Raw genomic sequence first — 19,972 nt, forward strand, 5'->3', positions numbered from 1 at the left:
TATTTGAAACAGACGCACCAAAACCGGCCAAATAGGGTCTACACAGTAGAAGTACAGAGAGGAAAGGACAGTACAGAGAGAACTGACGGGTGTGGAAGTGTGGAAAGAGAATGGTCCTGTTTGGAGTTGCATTTAAATCGAAATGACATATTCTGAAATATTCTCCTGCTTTACATCTACACGTACAAGCTTTCTGCTGGCACCTCCACAGTTTTCTGGAAGTACTGAGGTATGTATATTTGAATATCTATGATATGCTGAATGTGAATGGAATGGCCATAGATTCCTGTGCATCCTGGAGTGTGTTGTTTCAAATTGTCATGTACATGTACAACATGTACATTATTGTTTATACTCCAAGAGTGAAGCTTTCTTGGGAGGGGATCAAAATATTAGTTCTCCACACTGCATCACTTCTCCGTCAAACCTGAGTTGAATAACAATTTTCACATGACGTCAAAACCAACGCCCTGCAACGCCAATTTGAAAACTAGACAACCTGTGAAGGCCAAGACCACTGCTGGTTTATGACATGTCAGTCTAGGGAGAAAAAAAAGTATTGTATCATATTTGGACAGAAAATCCAGGTTCCTCAGTCTGCCATCAGAGGAGGAGCCGTGGATTAGTGGCTTGGATTCTTGGCTAGCTCGGGTGTTAAGACTGTTCTGACTGTGTCAAAATCCAAGTGGTGTTGACTACAGAGGTATAACCTGGATGTTAGGGTGTTCTGTGTCACAATCCAAGTAGTGGGAACGAGTTTACAATCCCCGACCACACCCCAAAAAAAGGTCATCGGTTGACTAACCAAGCACCACTGTTCAATGGATTTATAGTTGAATGCGATCAAACTACGTCATTTCCGATCGGGGATTCTAAAGTTTACCCAAGAGATACATGTACATTTAATCTGGATGTTAGCCTGTTCTGACTGTGTCGCAATCCAAGTGGTGATGACCTGGATGTTAGGGTGTTCTGTGTCACAATCCAAGTAGTGTTGACTACAGAGATACATGTACACTACACTGTACATACATGTATATCATTGTCATTTGAGATCATCAAGTCAACGAACTAGGAAAAAGCAAGCAAAACGATGATTCATGATGATGAAGTAATAACAAACACTTTATTACTCTTTTTTAAAACCGAAGTGTACACTCAAAATTATATCTAAAACCCAAAGATTTATAAGGAGGCATATTGTTTAATGTCTAATCCCCACTACGAACAATGACAGAGACTATGATATGAGAAGACAGTGAGGACAATTTGATTTACTGGCCTTGTCAATGGCATATCATGAAAGCCTTTGCTTATGTGTTTGGTGGGCCACCAAAGATCTATGATTCTGCAGTCGTTGTGCTCCACTTATCCATGACAATTGCGACACTTATGTTTCTTAAAATGATATCGAAAAGACTAATAGATTAGCCAGCATTTCCCTTTTTGTGCTGCTCCCTCTGGCAATCCAAACATTTCAAAACACAATACCCTGTTCTCTCTGCAAGTCTTTAATCTTTATATCAAGATTGTCATAATATTTCATTTCCTGGAGAATTTCTTTAGCCAAAGATATGTTGTCTGCCTTAAATGCCTCAGAAAGTTTTTTCTCCATTTTTTGCAGCATAGAGTTATTGTCTTTTCCAAGCTGAATCACAGTTTCTTTATTGGTTGCTTCTGCAATCTGTTCATTCAGTTCCATTATTTCCAACAGGAATTCATTGTTCATTTTTACTGTTCCTTCCTCCAGTGTTTGTCCATTCTGTTCCAGTAAATACAGTCCACGTGATAACGGTTTCAAGAGTGTGAAGTAGGCGTTGTTCACCATTGCCGATTGATCATCAGCTAACTGTTTTTCTTCCTGGAATAAGAGGCACAAATAAATTTACATGTATTACATGTGGGAGTCAAATTACTGATCATTAGATATGGCAATAGAGTTGGGTGAAGTGACTTTTCTCACCTAGTGACCAAGGCAATTTACGTCTTGGTCCTTATCATTATCTTTTAGGTATCAAATCTGCAGATAGCAGGCAGGATTCACCAGTTTGTTGTAATCACAGTAATGCCGAGCTGAGGGAAGAATCTCTGAAAGCATTATCGTTACTACTGGTACATGCACTATGAGTATAAAGTACAATTTGTTTACATACTATTAACTGCTTGTCAACATTCCAAAACACAAACCTGAGACTTCTGTGAGAACTTGTCTGGATGCAGCTTCATTTGGTACTGCATGAAGTTTTTCCTCAGCCGAGCCAAGTCGAGATCAAAAGTCATTTCAACTCCGAGTATGTTGAAGTATGTGATGTCATCTGGTACCTCTTGAATAATGCCACATTTACAAAAGAATCGTTCATCTTCGAAGCCATTCTTTCTACCGCAGTTCCAGCAGTTTCTGTCAGCAAGTGTTGCGTAACAGTTTCCGATAGTATTAGTTGGGTGTAGACTAAGGTTTCTCTCAAGAATGGACACATTTACGAAGGAGGACGAACTTGCATGAGCATAAGAGAAGTTTCTATGTAACGAGGTTCGTACTGTTTTTAGCCGTGCCCTTGTTGAACACATACATTCTCGATCTAACCCACATTTTACCTTTAAAAGTGACGAAAACACTAAATTTGCTCTGCGAGCCATCTTTTTCATGGGCGCAGCCATTTTGTACAGACAACAAAATCATGTGATTTCTCCGACGAGATATTTTTACTGAAATATGAAGTTATTGTTATTTTACAATATTATTTCAACCAATAAATAAATAAATGTAATTTGTATTTTAGGAGGCTTTAACTTTGTTCATATGACGTTTATTATGAGAGAAATAATTACTCTTAGAAAAGGTCTCGCGAGAATTGATTCATTTGTCTAGGTATAGGTAGCGTTGATGACCGATAAACTTGCTGGATTTGTTCATTTATCTTCTATAAAAACACAAAAAAAATTCCTTTTAAACCGAGTGCAGGTACTCATTAATTGTATTTATTGTGCATTGCAATTGTGCTCATTGTTTGCACTGATGACTTTCCCAGAAACTCTTTTGATAAGTTTGTAATCAGATATTTTCTTCATCTGATTCTGATTTTCAACTTTGGATTTAACATGTTGTTTAAAGCTGAACCGACACTTTTCTAACAGTTTCCCTTTTCTTGTTTCATTTCAGTTTAACATGTTTAAAGCTGAACCGACACTTTTCTAACAGTTCCCTTTTCTTGTTTCATTTCAGAATGAGTCGGAAGCAGACACCTAGTGATTTTCTCAAGCTGATTATAGGAAGACCTGTGGTAGTCAAATTAAATTCAGGCGTAGATTATCGAGGTATGTTTTAGATCAGCAGGAAGTGCGGTGGCATTGACTGTGGCATGCTTTCATTTCTTTCAATTTTTAAATTTGAGGTTGCTGTTCAAAGCTCAGCTGGTGCCACTCAGTACTTTCAACTGGCCTGAAATGGCTGAGTGTGGCATAGTATGTTTGCTCCTTTGTTTGTGCCCAAAAGTGTCTTCAGGATAAGACAGACTTGATGTTCGTCTTGGAAGGAGTCATTTTGATATAATTTAATTAACATGTTTAACTAACTTGACCATATTGTCATTTCAGGAGTTCTGGCATGTTTGGATGGTTACATGAACATAGCCCTGGAGCAGACTGAGGAGTATGTCAATGGTCAGCTAAAGAATAAATATGGAGATGCTTTTATCCGAGGAAATAATGGTAAGGTATGATTGCCAAGGAACTTTCTGAAAGTTCATGGTCAAAGATCTTTCGGTTCATCATGATAGGTGCAACATCTGGATGGAATTGCAACCGTTCTGTGTCTTCATTATCTAAATGGTTTAGCCCTTTGTAATATATTACATAGAAAACGTTTTACAAAAAAGTGTACTATGTGTCTTCTTTAACTGCTAAACCTTGTATCATTGAGACCAATGCGAGTGTCAAGACTTTGATAATAAACTTAGATTGTTTCATTTTCAGTGCTATACATCAGTACACAGAAGAGGAGAATATAGCATTACAGTAATTCGTGTATAGAGGAGTTCAGTCAATATGAGGATGGACAATACATAAGATATTTAAAGCCTTGCAGGTTACGTCTTATGAACAGTTATGTGCTCTTTCAAAACAACAGGTTTTACTTGACATGGATAAGAAATAGTTGAGCGTTGAGTGTTTTGTTGGAGAGTCACAAGTAGCAAGACCTGCTTTATTCAGGGCCATAATGCTGCCTTGTTGTTGGAATGCAGTGAAATTAAATGTGCTTTCGATTGACCTTGAAGACACATATGTATCTGCTAAAACTGTTGTTTGCCACATAAAGGGTCAGTGTAGAAGGCATAGCCTTCTGTCTTGATTCCAAAAATCCTCCGAAAAGTACCTCAGAAAACATGATTGTGGCTTTATGGGCTCTCCAAAAGCATTTGCCTTTCACATATCGAAGGACTCCAATGGCAGTGTCTCAGAATCACTCACCTTAATCACAATTTGTTAAAATTACTATTGACAAACTTCATTTAGCAGCCCTCAAACTTTTCATCCATAATTTTGTTTGATACAAAAGACTTTATTCTCATCCCTCACCGAAAGGCAGTGCACTGAAAATGACTGCATCACACTGCTTTTGACTGAAACCCCCACTGCATATAACTGTCTCAGGCATATCATTTTTTCTTAATGTTTTAAAACCACTGATTTTGACTGAAAGACCACTGCAAAGCACTGCCACTTGCATATCATTATGAACGACGTATTTCAAAAACACTGCCTATGACTGAAAGACCACTGATTTCCACTTCTCCAACTCTGATCGAAACCCGTGGCATTTTCAACATGACTGAAAACCACTGCTTTATGACTGGTGAGATTAAGACTTGATGGCAGTGTAAAGCAGTGGTAATTGCAGTCAAATTCAGTGTTAAATATCACCCATAATGCAACCTGAGACAGGAAGCTAGTATTAAGTTTGAATTTGATAGTCAAACATTCGAGAAATCATGGTAGCTCTTCATATTTCTCGATATTTACCCGAATTTCAATATGAGAAGAGGGGAGTTTTAGTCAATTTGAATTGGAACACATAAGGAGCCAAATGAATGCAAAAAGGGTAATCTGGACAGACACTGAAGTTGTATTTTCAGCAAATCAAGAAGGCTGTAGGCCCTATAGGTGTTGTAATGCATGCATCACTGCAAGATATCTGCATGTATCTTATCTTCATGCATCTACTGTAGGCCCTATAGGTGTTAATTGTAATGTATGCATACACTGCAAATTATCTGCATGGGAGCTCAATACACATCAATCAGTAGATCATTATTCTACAGGCCGCGTGCAGTTACTTTATTTGGATGTCAATTTGATCTAGCTTTAATCCCTGACATCACTGACAGTAGCTATGTGCCATGTGTCGTTTCAATTGTCTAGTAACCCATCTGACCACTGTCATTATGACAAAGTTTGCAATGACGTAGGTCAAGGACGTGAATTTGTCATCTTTTTACTGTGTCACGTCATCATGCAATGGCGAAGTCCTCTATTTGTGCAGATGACGTCATCACTGCCATATTGGACGCAAACACACCGTCTAAAAAGTAAAATAGGACAGCAAAAGTAACAGTTCGTGCCTGCATGCCATTAAATAAATTATTCATATTAACACTGAAAATGACTGCTCCCTCCAAGAGGTTTTGGAAATGGCAGTCAAAATCAGTGGTGTTTCAGTGTGGATTCAGTGTGCTGCGAAATATTTAAATTAACACTGAACCCCACTGCCAGCCCTGTGCATGATGCATAGTGAGGAGTCATTTTCAGTGTCAAAAGCAGTGGAAATCAGTCAGCCTAAATATTTAAATGAGCACTGCTTTTGACTGCCTTACCACTGATTTTGACTGTCTTACCACTGCTTATGACTCCCTAACCTCTATTTTTGATTGCTGTATAACTGTATGCTTTGGTATTGCGTGACTGAAAAACACTCCCTATGACTGCTTTCCACTGATTTCAACACTGCCATAAAAATGTGAGGTAACACTGCAACCTGACTGAATCCTGACTGATATCACACTGCTTTTCGGTGAGGGATGTCCATCTCCCATTACCGATCTTTTAGATGAGACATGGGTAGTATTGGGTGTGTCATGATGATTGATTGGTAAGATTCAATGTGCTGTTGATAAATCATGATTCAGATCATAACAAAATAAATTTTGTACTTGTATGAAGGCATTTACATGTATGTATATTTATCATTTGTTCATGATGAGAAGTTTTGTACAATAAATCCACTTCTAACAAATCTTCCTTCTCCAAAGTTTGTTAAGACATTTTTCTGAATAGTGCAAGTGCTGAAGCCTGCTGGGACAACATCGCATGGTTCTCTGCAAATCCTGAAGCCTGGACTGTTTATTTGGACACAATCACACTGAACAAATCCTTGCTCAGTACCAATACTAAAGTCTAGGGACATTGTCACATCCAGGCACAACCTGTCTGAACTGGTTCAAAGTCCACCTGGACCTGTGTACGGACCTGATTGGTTCGTAGAGGGATGAAAAAAGTCACCTCATGGCACCAAGTAATTTTGTTGTCTCAGGACAAAGTCACATCATTCGAGCACAACGTATCCAACCAGTTCGAGGTCAGTTCATTGACCAAGACAATACTTGGGCAATGTCCCATCACTGAGTTACAATGTCTGGCTATAGATGCATTGTGAGAGCGTTCTCGAGAATAGCCTGGTAAAGTGACAGTGTTGTGAGCTTTCTCACAAGAGATGGCCTGATTGTGACAATGATAAATATCCCTGCCTGATTTTACTTGGCTGATGGAGCAGTCCCCCGCCACTCACAACTCTTGGTATCGCCTCGATCCTGTCTTTCAAAACTAGCAGCTGACGTAGCAGGCAAAATAGTCCCCTGTCACCCACAACTGGTGGTATAGTATCCCGTCTTTCAAACATAGAAGCTGATGTAGCAGGAGGAAGTCTCCTGTCTCTCTCTAAACCAATCGCTGGCGAAGCAGGAGGAATAGTAGAGCAAGTGACTGTATAATCTGCTCCACCCAACTAGAGACTGTCGCTCTGCATACCAACCATACGCTATGAGAGACAGTGGACCAAGTTGTGAACGACACCGGTTGTGAGCGATCGGGGACCTCCGATCCTACATACTTCATCAGCTATATACAAGGTACCACGTTGTGAAAGACAAGAGGGGACTATTCCTCCTGCTACACGTCCAGCCGCTAGGCTTGAAATACATGGGTTGATCCTTAACTTCACCAGACACACGTTAAGAGGACATGGGCTATCCCTTCTGCTATACCAACCGCAGTCGAAGACAGAGAACAATGTCTTCTGCCACACCAATAACACTGGGAGACAACGGACTGTTTCTCCTGCTATACCAGCCACGGGTTGTTGGTAAAAGACAAGGGGATCCAGTGTTCCTCCTGCTACATCAGTCGTAGTTTGCGAAAGACAGGGGTGTGTTTTTCCTGTACACCATTTTGCTACACCAGCCGCAATTTGTGGCAGACAGAGGACTGTTTTCATGCTACACCAGCAACAGATTGTTAGTAAAAGACAAAGGAATGTTCCTCCTTCTACAACAGCCAGAGATTTTTAACGACAGGAAAGTATGTCTCCTGCTACACCAGCAACACGTTCTGAAAGACAGGGGATCATTTCTCCGCTAGGCCAGCCACAAGCTGTGAAAGACATAGGACTATCTCGTCTATGCTTCACAAGCCACAAGTTGGGAAAGACAGGGGCAATTCATCCTCCTGCTTGGAGAAGCCCAAGCAGGAGGAACAGTAAGACAGGTGACGTACCATCTGTATGCTACACCCGCCACCGGTTGTAAAAGACATGACACTTCACCAACCACCAGGTTGTGAGAGACAAGAGACCAAGTTGTGGAAGACAAGGGACTAGTCCTCCTTCTACGTGACCAGACGCTAGGTTTGAAAGACAGGGGGTCCTCCCACCGGTTGTGCCATAGGGTTTCTCCTCCTACTTCCCCACAACATGCTGGTGAAGCAGGGGTGTTTGTCTCCAGTCTTTCACAACCGGTGTTGGGTGTATAGCAGAAGGTAAAGTCATCCGCCAAGCTATTATTCCTGCTTCACCGCGACCTGCTGGTGAAGCAGGTGGAATAGTCCTCTCGATATCGCAACATGCGGCCTGGAGAAACTGGAGGAATAGCACATGTCATTTCATAACTTGTGTGTCTTTAACAATCTATGCTGGTGTAGCAGGAGGAATAGTCCTCTGTCTTTCACGAACTGCGACTGGTGTACGTAGCAGGAGACGCACTTCTCTGTCTTTTTAATCAGATTGTTGCTGGTGAAACAGGACGAACAGTCCACTGTCTCCCACGAATTGCGACTGTTGTAGTTCTCCCAGAAGGGAATAGTCTGCTGTCTCTTAAAACCTGCGTCCGGTGGAGTCGTAGGAGACCGCAGCCTTGCACAGCCAGTGGTATATGGTCCCCTCTCTTTCAAACATAGCGGCTGGACGTGTGGCAGGAGGAATAGTCGCTGGTAAGAGTTGTCGCCTGTCTTTGAAATCCAGCGGCTGTACCTGTAGCAGAGTAAATAGCCCACTGTATTTTATAAGTTGTTGCCCTGTCTGTAGCTGGTGAAGCAGGTCACCGCTCTTCCGCAACCAGTGGTTGTTATAGCAGGAAATATATCGACGGTCATTTTTCACAACGTGCGGCTGGTGTAACACGAGGAATAGTAGTTACCCGTCTTTCACAGCTTGGTCTCCTGTCTCTCATAACCTGCAGTTAGAGAAGCGGGGGTCACCGGTCTTTCACAACAGATGTCGGTGGTTGCAGATGGTCTAGTCACCTGTCTTACTATTCCTTCTCTTCTCACAACATGTTGGTGTGGCAAAAGGAATGGTTCTTTCTATTTCACATAACATGCCGTTGGAAGAAGCAAGAGGAATAGTACATGTCATTTCAAAACTTGTGACTTGTGTCGCAGAAGGAAGCCTCGGTCTGTCTTTCACAAGTTGGCCCCCTGTCGTGCACAACACCTGTAGCTGGTGAAGCATGCAGGAGATAGAGTCACTGGTCTTTCACAACTGGTGGCTGGTGTAGCAGGGGGTATAGTCCCCTGTCTTTCACAACATGGACACAAATCGGTCCTCCGTCTCTCTCAATCTGTAGCCTGTGAAGCAGGAGTCATAGTCCTCGGGTCATCGGCATAGTCTCCTGTCTTTGACAACCAGTGGCTGGTGTAGCAGGGGGTAAAGTTCCCGGTCTTCCACAACCTGCAGCTGGGTGCAGCTGGAGGAAAAGTCGCTGGTCTTTGACAAGCTACGTCAAGTGAAAGGAGTTGTCACCTGCCTTTTCACAACTTTTCGTCGTCCCTTCTTTCACGACCAGATGCTGGTAAAGCAGGACTTATAGTCCTCTCTATTTCACAACAAGAGAACCAGGATGAGTAGTACCTGTCATTTCAAAGTCGCAGGGGGTACAACCCACTATATTTTACAACTTGTGACTGATGGAGCAGGATGAAAAGTACTCTGTCTTTCACAACCTGCGGGTGGCTATTGCAGGAGTTATACACGCAGCTCACTGAGTTTGACAACTTGTGACTGATGTAACAGGATGAATAGTCTCCTGACGTTGACAACATTGTGCCTGGTTTTGTAGATTAAAATTGGACTGAATACTATACTGGGGACAATGTCACATCATTGGGTCACAAGCTTCTGGACTGGCAATGGTTCTTTACTAAGACTGAATAGCGAGGACAATGTCACATCATTGGGACACAAAATTTCTGAACCAGCCCTGGTTCTTTATGGGGGTGGACTTTTAACTTCTTGTCTAATAGATGATCTATGTCCAGTTTGTGCAGTGGCACGAGGATGATTCTATGATATATACATGTACATGTAGTCCTTATCTGACACAGGGCGTTTTGCTGAGCATTCAGTCTGTACACAATATGGAGAGTCACAACATGACAATTGCATGAGACAGTCCAATGTGCGTTGTCTAGCCAGTTACGAGAAGACAATCTAGTCACACCTGGCTGTTGCTGCAAATTTACACTTCCATCGCAACAGTCGGTAGAAAGCTGCAAAGAAATCTACATGTTCTTAAAGGATAAGATAACCCCCCCCCCCCCCAAAACGGAATACGATGTGGGGCCATCAGTTGGTATAAAGTCACGGTCAATCCAGTGTAATGTAGGGCTACCTCACTTAATTCTGAGACAACAAATTGATTAGATTTATGTTCCTGGAAGGACAGCTCAGTGCATTGCATGGCTGTACGCAAGTCGAGTAAAGAGAATACAAAGCCTTCAATTATAATTTACAAAGTAAGACTGAGCTGTATTTATTTCCCTGGGTTACAAAAGGCACAGCACAATTGTATACACGTACAAGGCAGCTTATTCAAATATTTTACAAATATAAGTAAATGCACTTTTAGACTTAAATGTAAAGTACGGAGCTGTAAGAAACAGACAAGGTGATCTGCTGAGATAAAATTCAATGCCAAATTTCACCGACCATTCCCGAATGAATGTCCCCTCTTTTTGCAACTACATGTGTTCGTACATGTAAAAGACTAGCACATGCTTTTATCTAAAACTTTATGTACATTTACACTAGGCCTTTCTGTACAGAATTGAAGTAAAAGCATTTGCTAGTCTTTATTCATATCGCCCATTAATGCTTTTTTTTAATCTGATTAGTATTAAACAGAGCTGATGCGTGGAGATAATTGAGTACTTTGAGTGTCTCTGTTTCTGATCCTTTCCCTTCATTGTTTGGGAATGCTAGCCTAACAGATTGACAAACTCCTTTGGTGTCCTTCAATTGAAAAGTCATAATCTCTCTAACTGTCAGCATTCAGTTGAGCGCCCACAACCTCACTCCCAAGTGTCTTACACAAGGCAAGTTCAAACACAGACTCCATTTTCGTCAAACATTCGCATACATGTAATCCATCACGTATCCTCATCACCTTCCAGAAGGTTGAGCATGTACTGCTCCAGAACATGTTGGACTGAAAAAAAGCATAAAATCAAATTAATGGAAGCTAACGTATGGTACAGTTGTATATACAGAACATGTTTACAGCTTCATTTAAAGTCTTATGAGGTAGTGAATGAGGGACACAACTGACCAGTGTATCACTCCAACTTATGAATGATCAGACAACCACCCCACCCCCATCATATAATTCATTTAACTGATCCAAAATTACTTCGACTGGCAGCTATTGGGGAGTAAAGACCACATTTCGTTTGACTCGACCTTTTTGTCACCCAACTTTTATGCATGTAAAAAGCCGTATTTAGACTTAAGATATTTTGTCAAAACTTACCACTTTTGCTCCCACGCCTCACAGCAAAGTCTAAAGCAGTCAGCTCTTCTTCATTTTCTACTGTCAAATCAGCACCAAATTCTAATAAATCTCTCGCACATTTCCTATGGTTGTTATAAGCAGCAAACATCAGGGCAGTATTTCCTTGCTGAAAACATTAGACAGGATTTAGAAAGTGCGTACAGTGCATTATTGAGGGACGATGTGGGCCAGGGGACAGAGACGGGGTCAAATTGGATAGGTATGTTGTCTCAGGCTCTTGCTTTTCCCATGCCAGTATGAAAAATAACAACCACTACGATAATGGCTCGAACCTCCCTTAGCCAACATCTCTGTTAGTAGGATGCCCTCTCTACTACTGGGGAGAAAATTTGGTCCGAACTGAGTCATTTCTGTACTATTTGACCTCACTATTAAGGACAGCATTTATCAGTCCCAAGGGCGTCCACAATAGAGAGGTTTAACCTAACAGGAACAATCCTTCGCCTAGACTTACATCGTCACAGCCGTTCACCACCATATCCCTTTCCAAGAGGAATCTCAGTATTTCGTGGTGACCGTAACAACCGGCCAAAAGGAGCGCGTTTTCACCGTTGTTTCCTCTCGCCTCTGTACTGGCTCCGTACTGCAGCAGCAACTCCACAGCAGCCTTCTGGCCATTGGCACACGCCCACAGCAAAGCCGTGAAACCTTTTTCGTCAAATTTGTCGATGTCACTATCTGGTAAGAGAAAATAAATGACACGATTTGATCATTTGATATGGGATAAGGTGCTGTAGAATTGCTTCCACAATCAATGTCTTGATTTAAACTTCTTGCGAATATACACACACTAACAAAATGAGAGTATACATGCAAAAGCCACCCTAATCAAAGGGATCCTTAAGGCTAACCCAGACTGGAACCTCTCTTTGAAGCATATGTCAGGGATCCTGCCATAAAGTCATGATATCATCAAAGTCTTACCTGGAAAAGAAAGCTCCTGTTGCAGCAAGACCAGTTCTCCTTGGGCTGCCATTTGGTGGATGCTCATATCTGTGATAAAATTATCTACAATTAGCACTCTCTACATAACAATATATGGAGGCAACTGATACTGTAGATTGGGTGATGTTTGTAACCACTTGATTTTTTCGATCTGGGAGGCAGACGCATTTCAACTGGATTGCACAAACGATTAAAAAGCTTTGGGTTAAAATCTGACAAAACAAGTGTGAACAGATTATTATACCACTTCTGGTTCTACTTTAGTATATTGTGAGACTTGATAAAGAGAGGTTTGACGAGTCATATTCCACATTATGCTTAACCCTGAAAAAACATACTTACGCTCAACAATCGATGGTGTATTGGTCTGGACGTTGCCCCGAGTAAAATTGGTGATAACTGTGGATGGCTGCAAGAATGAAATAGCAGGACAAATTTAAAATCGTTAAATTCAGGGGTTCGTCACATATCAACTAAGGTTAACTGTTTATCATGCGTCATATAGAATTAGATCACAAAATGTTGGAAAAGTTTTTGCCATCAACATTATGAATTTAATATTGTTGGTACAGGTGTTCAACACCTCATCTATACTGAATGATATTGGTGATAAGTTACATAATCACTAACCCTGTATGGTGATGGGTTCACATTATTACCACTTCCACTACCAGAACCACTACCAGGAGACTTGACATTTATTTTGCTGTTGTCAATTTTCTTTCCATCTGGAAATAAAAGAAGCAATTACATTGTATAGTAATCCTCGATGTGAAGAGAGTAAATGTCTGATTGTGTTAATCAGTAGAGAATGCCCAATTGTAACAATTAGTAGAGATGGTCTGATGGTCATAATCAGTATAGAAAGTCCGATTGTGACAATCAGGAAAGAGACAATCATTCGAGTACGCCTGATTGTGACAATCAGTATACAATTGTATCATCTCTTTTCATAAGGCAGCAACACCTCACTCGATACTTTTGTAAATCAAAGCCTTTTTTAGTAATTAGCAAGACTATGAGTAACCAAATGGGCTAGATTGATGTACATGTACTGCAAAGTCACTTTAAATTAGGTGTCTTGACTTTCTCAGAGACACAATACATCATCACTTAATCAGATTTGTTCGAGGACTCTTTTAATCGCTGAATCAAATAAAAGAAGCCGAAGTTAGCTTTCTTACTAGCTGTTCATATTGCCATTATTGGTCTCTTCGAACCATCGTTTAAATACCTTTTGTATTAGAAAGAACATTAGCAACTTCAAGGTCAGAATCCTGGTAGTCATGGCTGTCGCTCGTTAATGAATCAAGGAAACTATCACATGAAGCAAGGTCAATATTCTGATGATGTTGCAACTTGTGAGGTGACATGAAATCATTCTCAAACATCTTGGTCACATCCTGCAAAGATGAAGAACAATAAACGGTATTTCTTACTTTAAAAAAAGAATTTTGGAAAAAAATTGTAAAAAAGAACGTAAAACTCGGTCCATTCTTAAACTTTTGCACTTTCAAGTTTCTCCAACAAAGCTAAAGGCGCCAGACAATGCCTCTTGAGCCACTGATGTCTGGCGTCTTTGACTGGGTCCGGGTTGATCATTTGAGGAGGATCATTTGCAAAGATGGTTTGTTTTCCTGACCATTCCGAACAGGCATATCTGGCAGAGCCAAATGGGACAAGGGCCTTAATTGCCTAACATTATCATGCAATGTAAGTTAGACTAGGGCCTATACAAATACAGAGCTAATAGCTGGAAATCATTATGGACCAGTTGGACCATCATGATTCATGATCATCATACATGATCATCATGGATCATAAAACCCAGGACCCGTTCAAATTTATGAATTTTATGGCCATTCTGATTATTTGCAATATCCTAGCAGCTAGCTCTGCCACGGCCGCCTACATCTAACCATAACAAACTTCACAGAACACGCTTGGGCACAGACTTTTGTGAAGGACTCTATGATTCGAAGGACTATCTTTCCATTTACACCATCACACATGTACACGATCGATGTACGCCCTTGACCAAGCACAACAAAGAAGCTAAATTTATATATTGAATCGATGGATACGTTTTTCGATAAGTTTGGATATGTCGTCAGTGATATAAGGAAGCTTTTCTGAGACTTGGTTGTGATAGAATTCTGGTTTATTTACCCAAAAACAAACACAAATTGGGACAATGTCAATATTAGTGTTTTCAAATTTTGGGGAATCCCGCTAAGCCTCGCTTTCGTTGGAAATCCTCTTCCCACAATTCTCTGCTCTTCTAAAGTTCACAGGCGGGAGTTTTAAAATTTCCCGCCCACGTTGCTTGATATCGCTGCGTGTTGCGACAGATTTAGTGTCCTAGCATCAAACTTCAGAACTCATCCTGGAGGCCTGTCCTTCGATGACCGACCGAGAGGAAGCCTGCTACCACGGAGTTTTGTAGGCCTACAACCTATGAATTTGAAAGTCCCGTCCTGGTGCAGAGACCTTCGGCACAATTCCATAAAAAACTATGAAGAACATAAACAGAGTTACGCTATACTGCCACCTTCCTAAAAACAATCAGTGTGAAAGCAGAAAAAGAGGAAGGCAATGCGCTTATAATCTCAGAGGTATTGAAGGGCATGGGACTCTATAGAACCATACAATAATCTGTCACCGTTGGAAAGGACGTCTATATATATACCAAAGCATTTTTGGGTCCCCGGTCTAATTTTAGCGGACGGTTGAAAATTACTCAGGTCGGCAGCGCCCTACACTCCGCCGGATCGGACGCAGTGGACCGGCCTCGTCTTGTTGCCATAAGAGGAAGGCCGATCGGGACGACGATTGGGGACCGCGACATACACATCGGAGTCTAGCAGCGGCCGTGCCCATCCACATTTACGCAGACGTGGCAACGAGACCCGCAATATTAATATTTCATTTGCGCTTCATCCGATGTTCAGTCCGTTGTCACACGGACCAAATAAAAGTTCGATTTTTTTTATTTTGTATTCGTACCAGGTGACTGTCTCCCCTAGCGATATTATCGATCCTCTTTTTCTCTGCTTTTGGTGGGGCTATGCATGATAATGACAGTCCGTGAGTCAGTGTCTTCATACATTGCTAATCACGGGCTAGCATGGCAGTGTTGGCGATATGTTTCAGCATATATCGTGTGTTAGTGACCATAATTGTTTTTGATTTTCTGCTTAACTCGAGGTTTAGTATTCTTTATTCTGTAAACTGTAAACTGTAAACTGTAAACTGTAAACTGTAAAGGTAGGTTTGCTGCGAATGACTCTGTCCCCCAGTATTTGTTCCGTTTGTCCAATTAGTCAATATTGGGTCAAATCGTCCTCCGCAGAATGAGCGTATAGTCATTTCCAATCGGATTTGTGTGCACTTGATGCAAAAGGAGTAAATGGGAAATGTCATTTCATTCATGCATGTGTGCTGTCTGTCTGCTAGCGAGACGACAAAATCTCACATTGTGTAAAAGATTTACATAAAAGATCTCTTATCACGGACTGTTGAGCTTGTACAAAACCCACTATGTGCGCGTATAACCTTGAACATAATGCACATGAAACATTATGGATTTTTACAAGCTACAAAGGTGGGTCTAATAACAACATACCTCAGGACCATTGATGAAGCTATTTTTACGTGTCTCAATCCATTTTTAGAAATAACTAGGTAATTTTCACTTTTGATCCTTAATCCTACCTAACCAATAACACTACTGCACTAACACTAACTAACCTTAACTTCTATCATAATCTTCCCTTCAAGAAAGTCAAGTCAAAGTACGTTGCGACAACTGGCCCACATTTATTTACATAAGCATTATGCATTGGCCTTAGCTTGTAATGAATTATTTGGAAATGAGAAATTTAAACTTAAACTTTTAAGGATGACCAGTGCTGTGGACAGCAAACACACCTTAATATTGTATACCAGCCCATACAGCATATTACACGTATATAGTTAGTCCAATAACAACATGTTTGCATTAATCATTACCATTTCATATCGCGGTCATGAGTTAATGAGGTGACAATCTGTGTACATAATGATTATATCATCATTAACATGCATTCAAATTATTAGGACAAATTGTTTCGAAGTGATAGTTGTCTTTGGAGGAAACATTTTATTTGAGTCGTTGATAAGATATGTTATTTACACACTTCGTACTTCATCGTTCGTTGCTCTTCGTTGGGCCTTCCAATTGTCTTCTGAGGCCTGTCAACTCTTTTCTAACATAGCCACATACTGCCATGGTCAGGTCTCTAAAATCATAATTATACTCATTTTGCCATCTCACTTTTGCAGGAGATGAACATGTTATGAAGGAGAGATGCGAGATTTCGGGGTGTGGTCGTGAGGCGTGTTGTTTTTCCCTCGGACAGCGAGGAACTAGGATCATTTCGTCATATTACACCTCTGACATAATGTGGTCGAGCCACATCCGCAAATTCATCCGTTTTACGCGGACGCGAGCAGGTCGCGAAGTGTCATTTTTCTTCCTTGTCTTGTTATGTGTCTGTCTTGTATACAGCAACACTCAACTCTTAGCCAACTTGCTAAAACAGACAAGTCCATTGCGAATAGTGTATGTCAAGGAGAGAAAGTCGCAGGTAACCCATTCCTTCCCGAAGAATGACATGGTTTACATAAAAATGATCAAGTGCGGCAGCACAACTCTTAATTCAATGTTCCATCGTTATGGCTATACGAGGAATCTTTCTTTCGTACTGCCGGTTAAGGGGAGGATCTACCTCGGCTGGCCTTACCGAATGCAGAAGGGCTTCTTTCGACCGCCGATAGCTGAAAAGTTTAACATCTTATCAGAACACGCGGTCTATGATCGAAGGTTTATGGCCAGCATCATGCCAAACGACACCGTGTACATAACCAGTCTGAGGGAACCGTACGCTCAATTCAAGTCGATGTACAACTATTACCAAGTGGGAAAGATATCCACCGCAGGAGAAGGCCAGGCGGGATATGATAAATTTATGAAAAACATTGAGCGGTATGATGAAATTTATAAGTCGGCGGCTCAAAAAAGAGAGCGGTATTGTGTCCCGGATGGGTTTTCCATGTCGAAAAATCTCATGTCTTTTATACTGGGCCTCCCCCTTGGTTATCCGCCGGGGACCAAGGACCTCACTGGGTACAGGAGGACAGCTTCCAAACTCATCAAGACAACTGTTAAACAATTCGACCTAATTCTTATTTTGGAATACTTCCATGAATCCCTTGTCATGCTGAAACGTCTCATGCGGTGGAATACGAAAGATATTTTATACAAATCGGGTAACGTTTTGAAATATGACCATAAACATGACAGTTCCTTTGAATATCGAAAAATCTACAGACAGTGGAGTGAATTAGATTTTCTTCTCTATGATTATGCAAATAAGACATTCTGGCAGAAAGTTTCTGAAACAGGGAAGAATTTTAAAGAAGAGGTGACGAATTATAACGCGGTGAAGAGGAAGGTTGATGTATTCTGTGCTACACATGATAGGAAGGACTTTTTGAGTTTTGATCGAACACTTTGGGATGAGCAGGGGTTCATCTTCACAAGGTATGACTGTAGTTTACTGCAGGATATGAACCTAGTCTCTCAGATTAAGAAGGTGTACGACACAAACGCCAAAGAGTCAGACATACCAGAACAGGCTGAACCGTCCACGTACTTTTGTTGAAATCATGTCTCAATTTGCGAAATACCACCACGCACCTGCTTGATGTTGCGATATGATTGTTCGTCTTCTGCCAGTTAAACATTTTCTGGTCTTAATTTTGAGCTATAAGGGTGGTAATAGCTCAAAATGATCTTATCAGCCTATCTACCCATTACAAGGGGACAGACTTCAGCTCAGGGTCCAAATTGTGATAGTCACACCCCAACAACAATCCTAACATGGAGGATTATATTTAACCGGTGAACTCGGGCCGGCGATGACCGAATCACAAAGAAAACCACTGGTGCGAGAGAAATAAATAGGTTGTGATGAATAAACACTAGCAAATGCTTTTATCTAAATCTCCATGTACATTTACACTAGGCTGTTCTGTACAAAACTGAAGTAAAAGCATTTGCTAGTCTTTATTCATATCACCCAATGTCAGGTCCTTGGTTACAAGGCTTATCGAGAGTTTTTGAGACATCCCGTGTATAAGCAAGGTCGATTGAACAGGAGCGACAATGATTGGTTGGGGCGATGTCTTCATGTCAGGCCTAGGCTTGGTTCAAGGTATAGTAAGTAAGTAAGTAAGTAAGTAAGTAAGTAATTTTATTGCTCAATCTAACAAGGTAGACAATGCAACAGTAGAACACACAATGATACACAAATTAACGTTACATGAATGTACAAGACGGAGACCGGTGGAATTGTTCGGAAGCTCTTGGAGTGAACAGAACGTTGGAGTAAATAGAACGTTCTATTCACTCCAAGGGAAGCCATACAATAATTTACAATAATATTGTTAAATACTATCTAGTACCAGTAGGCCTAGTCAGAAAGAATCGATCTATCCTGTGACTAACTAGAATACCGGGTAGAATTTTTGAAAACTAGAATTATTAGGTAAGATTATTAGGTATATCCTTTCATGAGACAAACAGCAAATAAGGATGATTGTGACAATATGATAATTGCAACCGGATGGTTCACTGGTGCGAGAGAGAAAGGTTGTGCCAAAATCTCAATGTCTTTATATTACTGATCCTTTCCCGACACATCCTGTATATACCAAGGAAGATTGGCACTGTTTCGAACTGGTGAAACAATTATAAGTTGTGACAATGTCTTCATCTTCAGCCCTTGATTTGAAAGAGCTAAACAGATTTTTTTTCTAAGAACATTTTTTCTTGTCTAGGGCAAGTAAGATTGTGATAGTATATTTGTCTCACTGCGGGTCGAACTGGTGTGACAATGATAGGTTGTGACAATGACTGATATGAATAAAGTCTAGCAAAAGCTTTTACTTCAATTTTGTACAGAAAGGCCTGGTGTAAATGTACAAGGAGTTTCAGATGAAAGCATTTGCTAGTCTTTATTCGTTCATGCCAATCCCTTGGCTTGGTGACAATTCCGCGGTATAAATTTTTCGCGAATGCCGAACGATGGATATATTCGCGGCAGAATATTTTCGCGAATCAAAATATTTTTCTAATGAAATTTAAATTGTGTACTTTGACATAGAGCTCTTTAGTGAATAGTTTGGCTCAAATCCATTGTCAGCAGGTCTCATTATGTCGGGTAATTAGGCTTGCCCAATATAGCACACCTAGATGGGTATTTATTACTAGTAATTATGCAATAGTCATTCACGAGGTTTGGAATTTGTATTTGTTAGGGGTAATTATCATACATACTAATTGACAAGACTTTTCACTTGAATTTGATATTTAGATGAGGTGTTAGTAAAGGTCGATAGTAAACCCCATAGCCAATTGTGATACTCAACCGACCCATACTTGTATAGGGAACACCAAATGTACTTTACATGTACATGTGGCGTAGGTGTTCCCTAACTTTTTGATAACTGCTTTTTATTCTTTGCTTGGCTGCTTAGGAAATTTGACAAACTCATCCGGTGATCCAGAGCGCGCGTCACCGAACTAATGA

At 40.8% G+C, this 19,972-nt stretch overlaps 4 protein-coding genes across 5 annotated transcripts; 2 read left to right on the forward strand and 2 right to left on the reverse strand.

Moving 5' to 3' along the window:
• Positions 1–24: 24 nt before the first annotated feature.
• Positions 25–6,273, forward strand: LOC135482851 (U6 snRNA-associated Sm-like protein LSm6). Of its 2 annotated transcripts, none has more exons than XM_064763297.1 (4): positions 25–229; positions 3,224–3,315; positions 3,595–3,708; positions 3,973–6,273. In XM_064763297.1, the coding sequence occupies exons 2-4, from the start codon at positions 3,225–3,227 to the stop codon at positions 4,005–4,007; spliced, it is 240 nt and encodes a 79-aa protein (XP_064619367.1). In that variant the 5' UTR covers positions 25–229; position 3,224; the 3' UTR covers positions 4,008–6,273. The 2 variants fall into 2 exon arrangements, with proteins under 2 accessions (XP_064619367.1, XP_064619366.1); XM_064763296.1 differs by lacking the exon at positions 25–229 and adding an exon at positions 2,860–2,962.
• On the reverse strand, positions 1,098–2,708 carry LOC135482850 (iron-sulfur cluster co-chaperone protein HscB-like). Its single transcript, XM_064763295.1, has 2 exons — positions 2,188–2,708; positions 1,098–1,861 (listed from the first exon to the last, which is right to left on the reverse strand). The coding sequence occupies exons 1-2, from the start codon at positions 2,656–2,658 to the stop codon at positions 1,478–1,480; spliced, it is 855 nt and encodes a 284-aa protein (XP_064619365.1). The 5' UTR covers positions 2,659–2,708; the 3' UTR covers positions 1,098–1,477.
• Positions 6,274–10,369: 4,096 nt separating the features above from the next.
• Positions 10,370–16,243, reverse strand: LOC135482852 (ankyrin repeat family A protein 2-like). Its single transcript, XM_064763298.1, has 8 exons — positions 16,089–16,243; positions 13,573–13,741; positions 12,969–13,066; positions 12,681–12,747; positions 12,318–12,386; positions 11,848–12,071; positions 11,352–11,499; positions 10,370–11,030 (listed from the first exon to the last, which is right to left on the reverse strand). The coding sequence occupies exons 1-8, from the start codon at positions 16,101–16,103 to the stop codon at positions 10,972–10,974; spliced, it is 849 nt and encodes a 282-aa protein (XP_064619368.1). The 5' UTR covers positions 16,104–16,243; the 3' UTR covers positions 10,370–10,971.
• Positions 15,880–19,753, forward strand: LOC135483770 (galactose-3-O-sulfotransferase 2-like). Its single transcript, XM_064764801.1, has 2 exons — positions 15,880–15,942; positions 16,662–19,753. Exon 2 carries the CDS (start codon positions 16,676–16,678, stop codon positions 18,041–18,043), a length of 1,368 nt encoding a protein of 455 aa, XP_064620871.1. The 5' UTR covers positions 15,880–15,942; positions 16,662–16,675; the 3' UTR covers positions 18,044–19,753.
• Positions 19,754–19,972: the final 219 nt, after the last annotated feature.

This window comes from Lineus longissimus, chromosome 2 (genome assembly GCF_910592395.1).
Source record: "Lineus longissimus chromosome 2, tnLinLong1.2, whole genome shotgun sequence".
NCBI classification, from domain to species: domain Eukaryota; kingdom Metazoa; phylum Nemertea; class Pilidiophora; order Heteronemertea; family Lineidae; genus Lineus; species Lineus longissimus.

Bases quoted from the DNA above. Each gene is read 5' to 3' on its own strand.
- LOC135482851 (XM_064763297.1), top strand. From the start codon at position 3,225: ATGAGTCGGAAGCAGACACCTAGTGATTTTCTCAAGCTGATTATAGGA. The intron at 3,316-3,594 runs GTATGTTTTAGA...TTGTCATTTCAG, and splicing joins TTCAGGCGTAGATTATCGAG to GAGTTCTGGCATGTTTGGAT. The intron at 3,709-3,972 runs GTAAGGTATGAT...TTTCATTTTCAG, and splicing joins TTTTATCCGAGGAAATAATG to TGCTATACATCAGTACACAG.
- LOC135483770 (XM_064764801.1), top strand. From the start codon at position 16,676: ATGAAGGAGAGATGCGAGATTTCGGGGTGTGGTCGTGAGGCGTGTTGT.
- LOC135482850 (XM_064763295.1), bottom strand. From the start codon at position 2,658: ATGGCTGCGCCCATGAAAAAGATGGCTCGCAGAGCAAATTTAGTGTTT. The intron at 1,862-2,187 runs GTTTGTGTTTTG...CTCTTATTCCAG, and splicing joins AGTTCTCACAGAAGTCTCAG to GAAGAAAAACAGTTAGCTGA.
- LOC135482852 (XM_064763298.1), bottom strand. The intron at 12,748-12,968 runs GTTAGTGATTAT...TCATTCTTGCAG, and splicing joins TGAACCCATCACCATACAGG to CCATCCACAGTTATCACCAA. The intron at 12,072-12,317 runs GTAAGACTTTGA...TTCTCTTACCAG, and splicing joins ACAGGAGCTTTCTTTTCCAG to ATAGTGACATCGACAAATTT.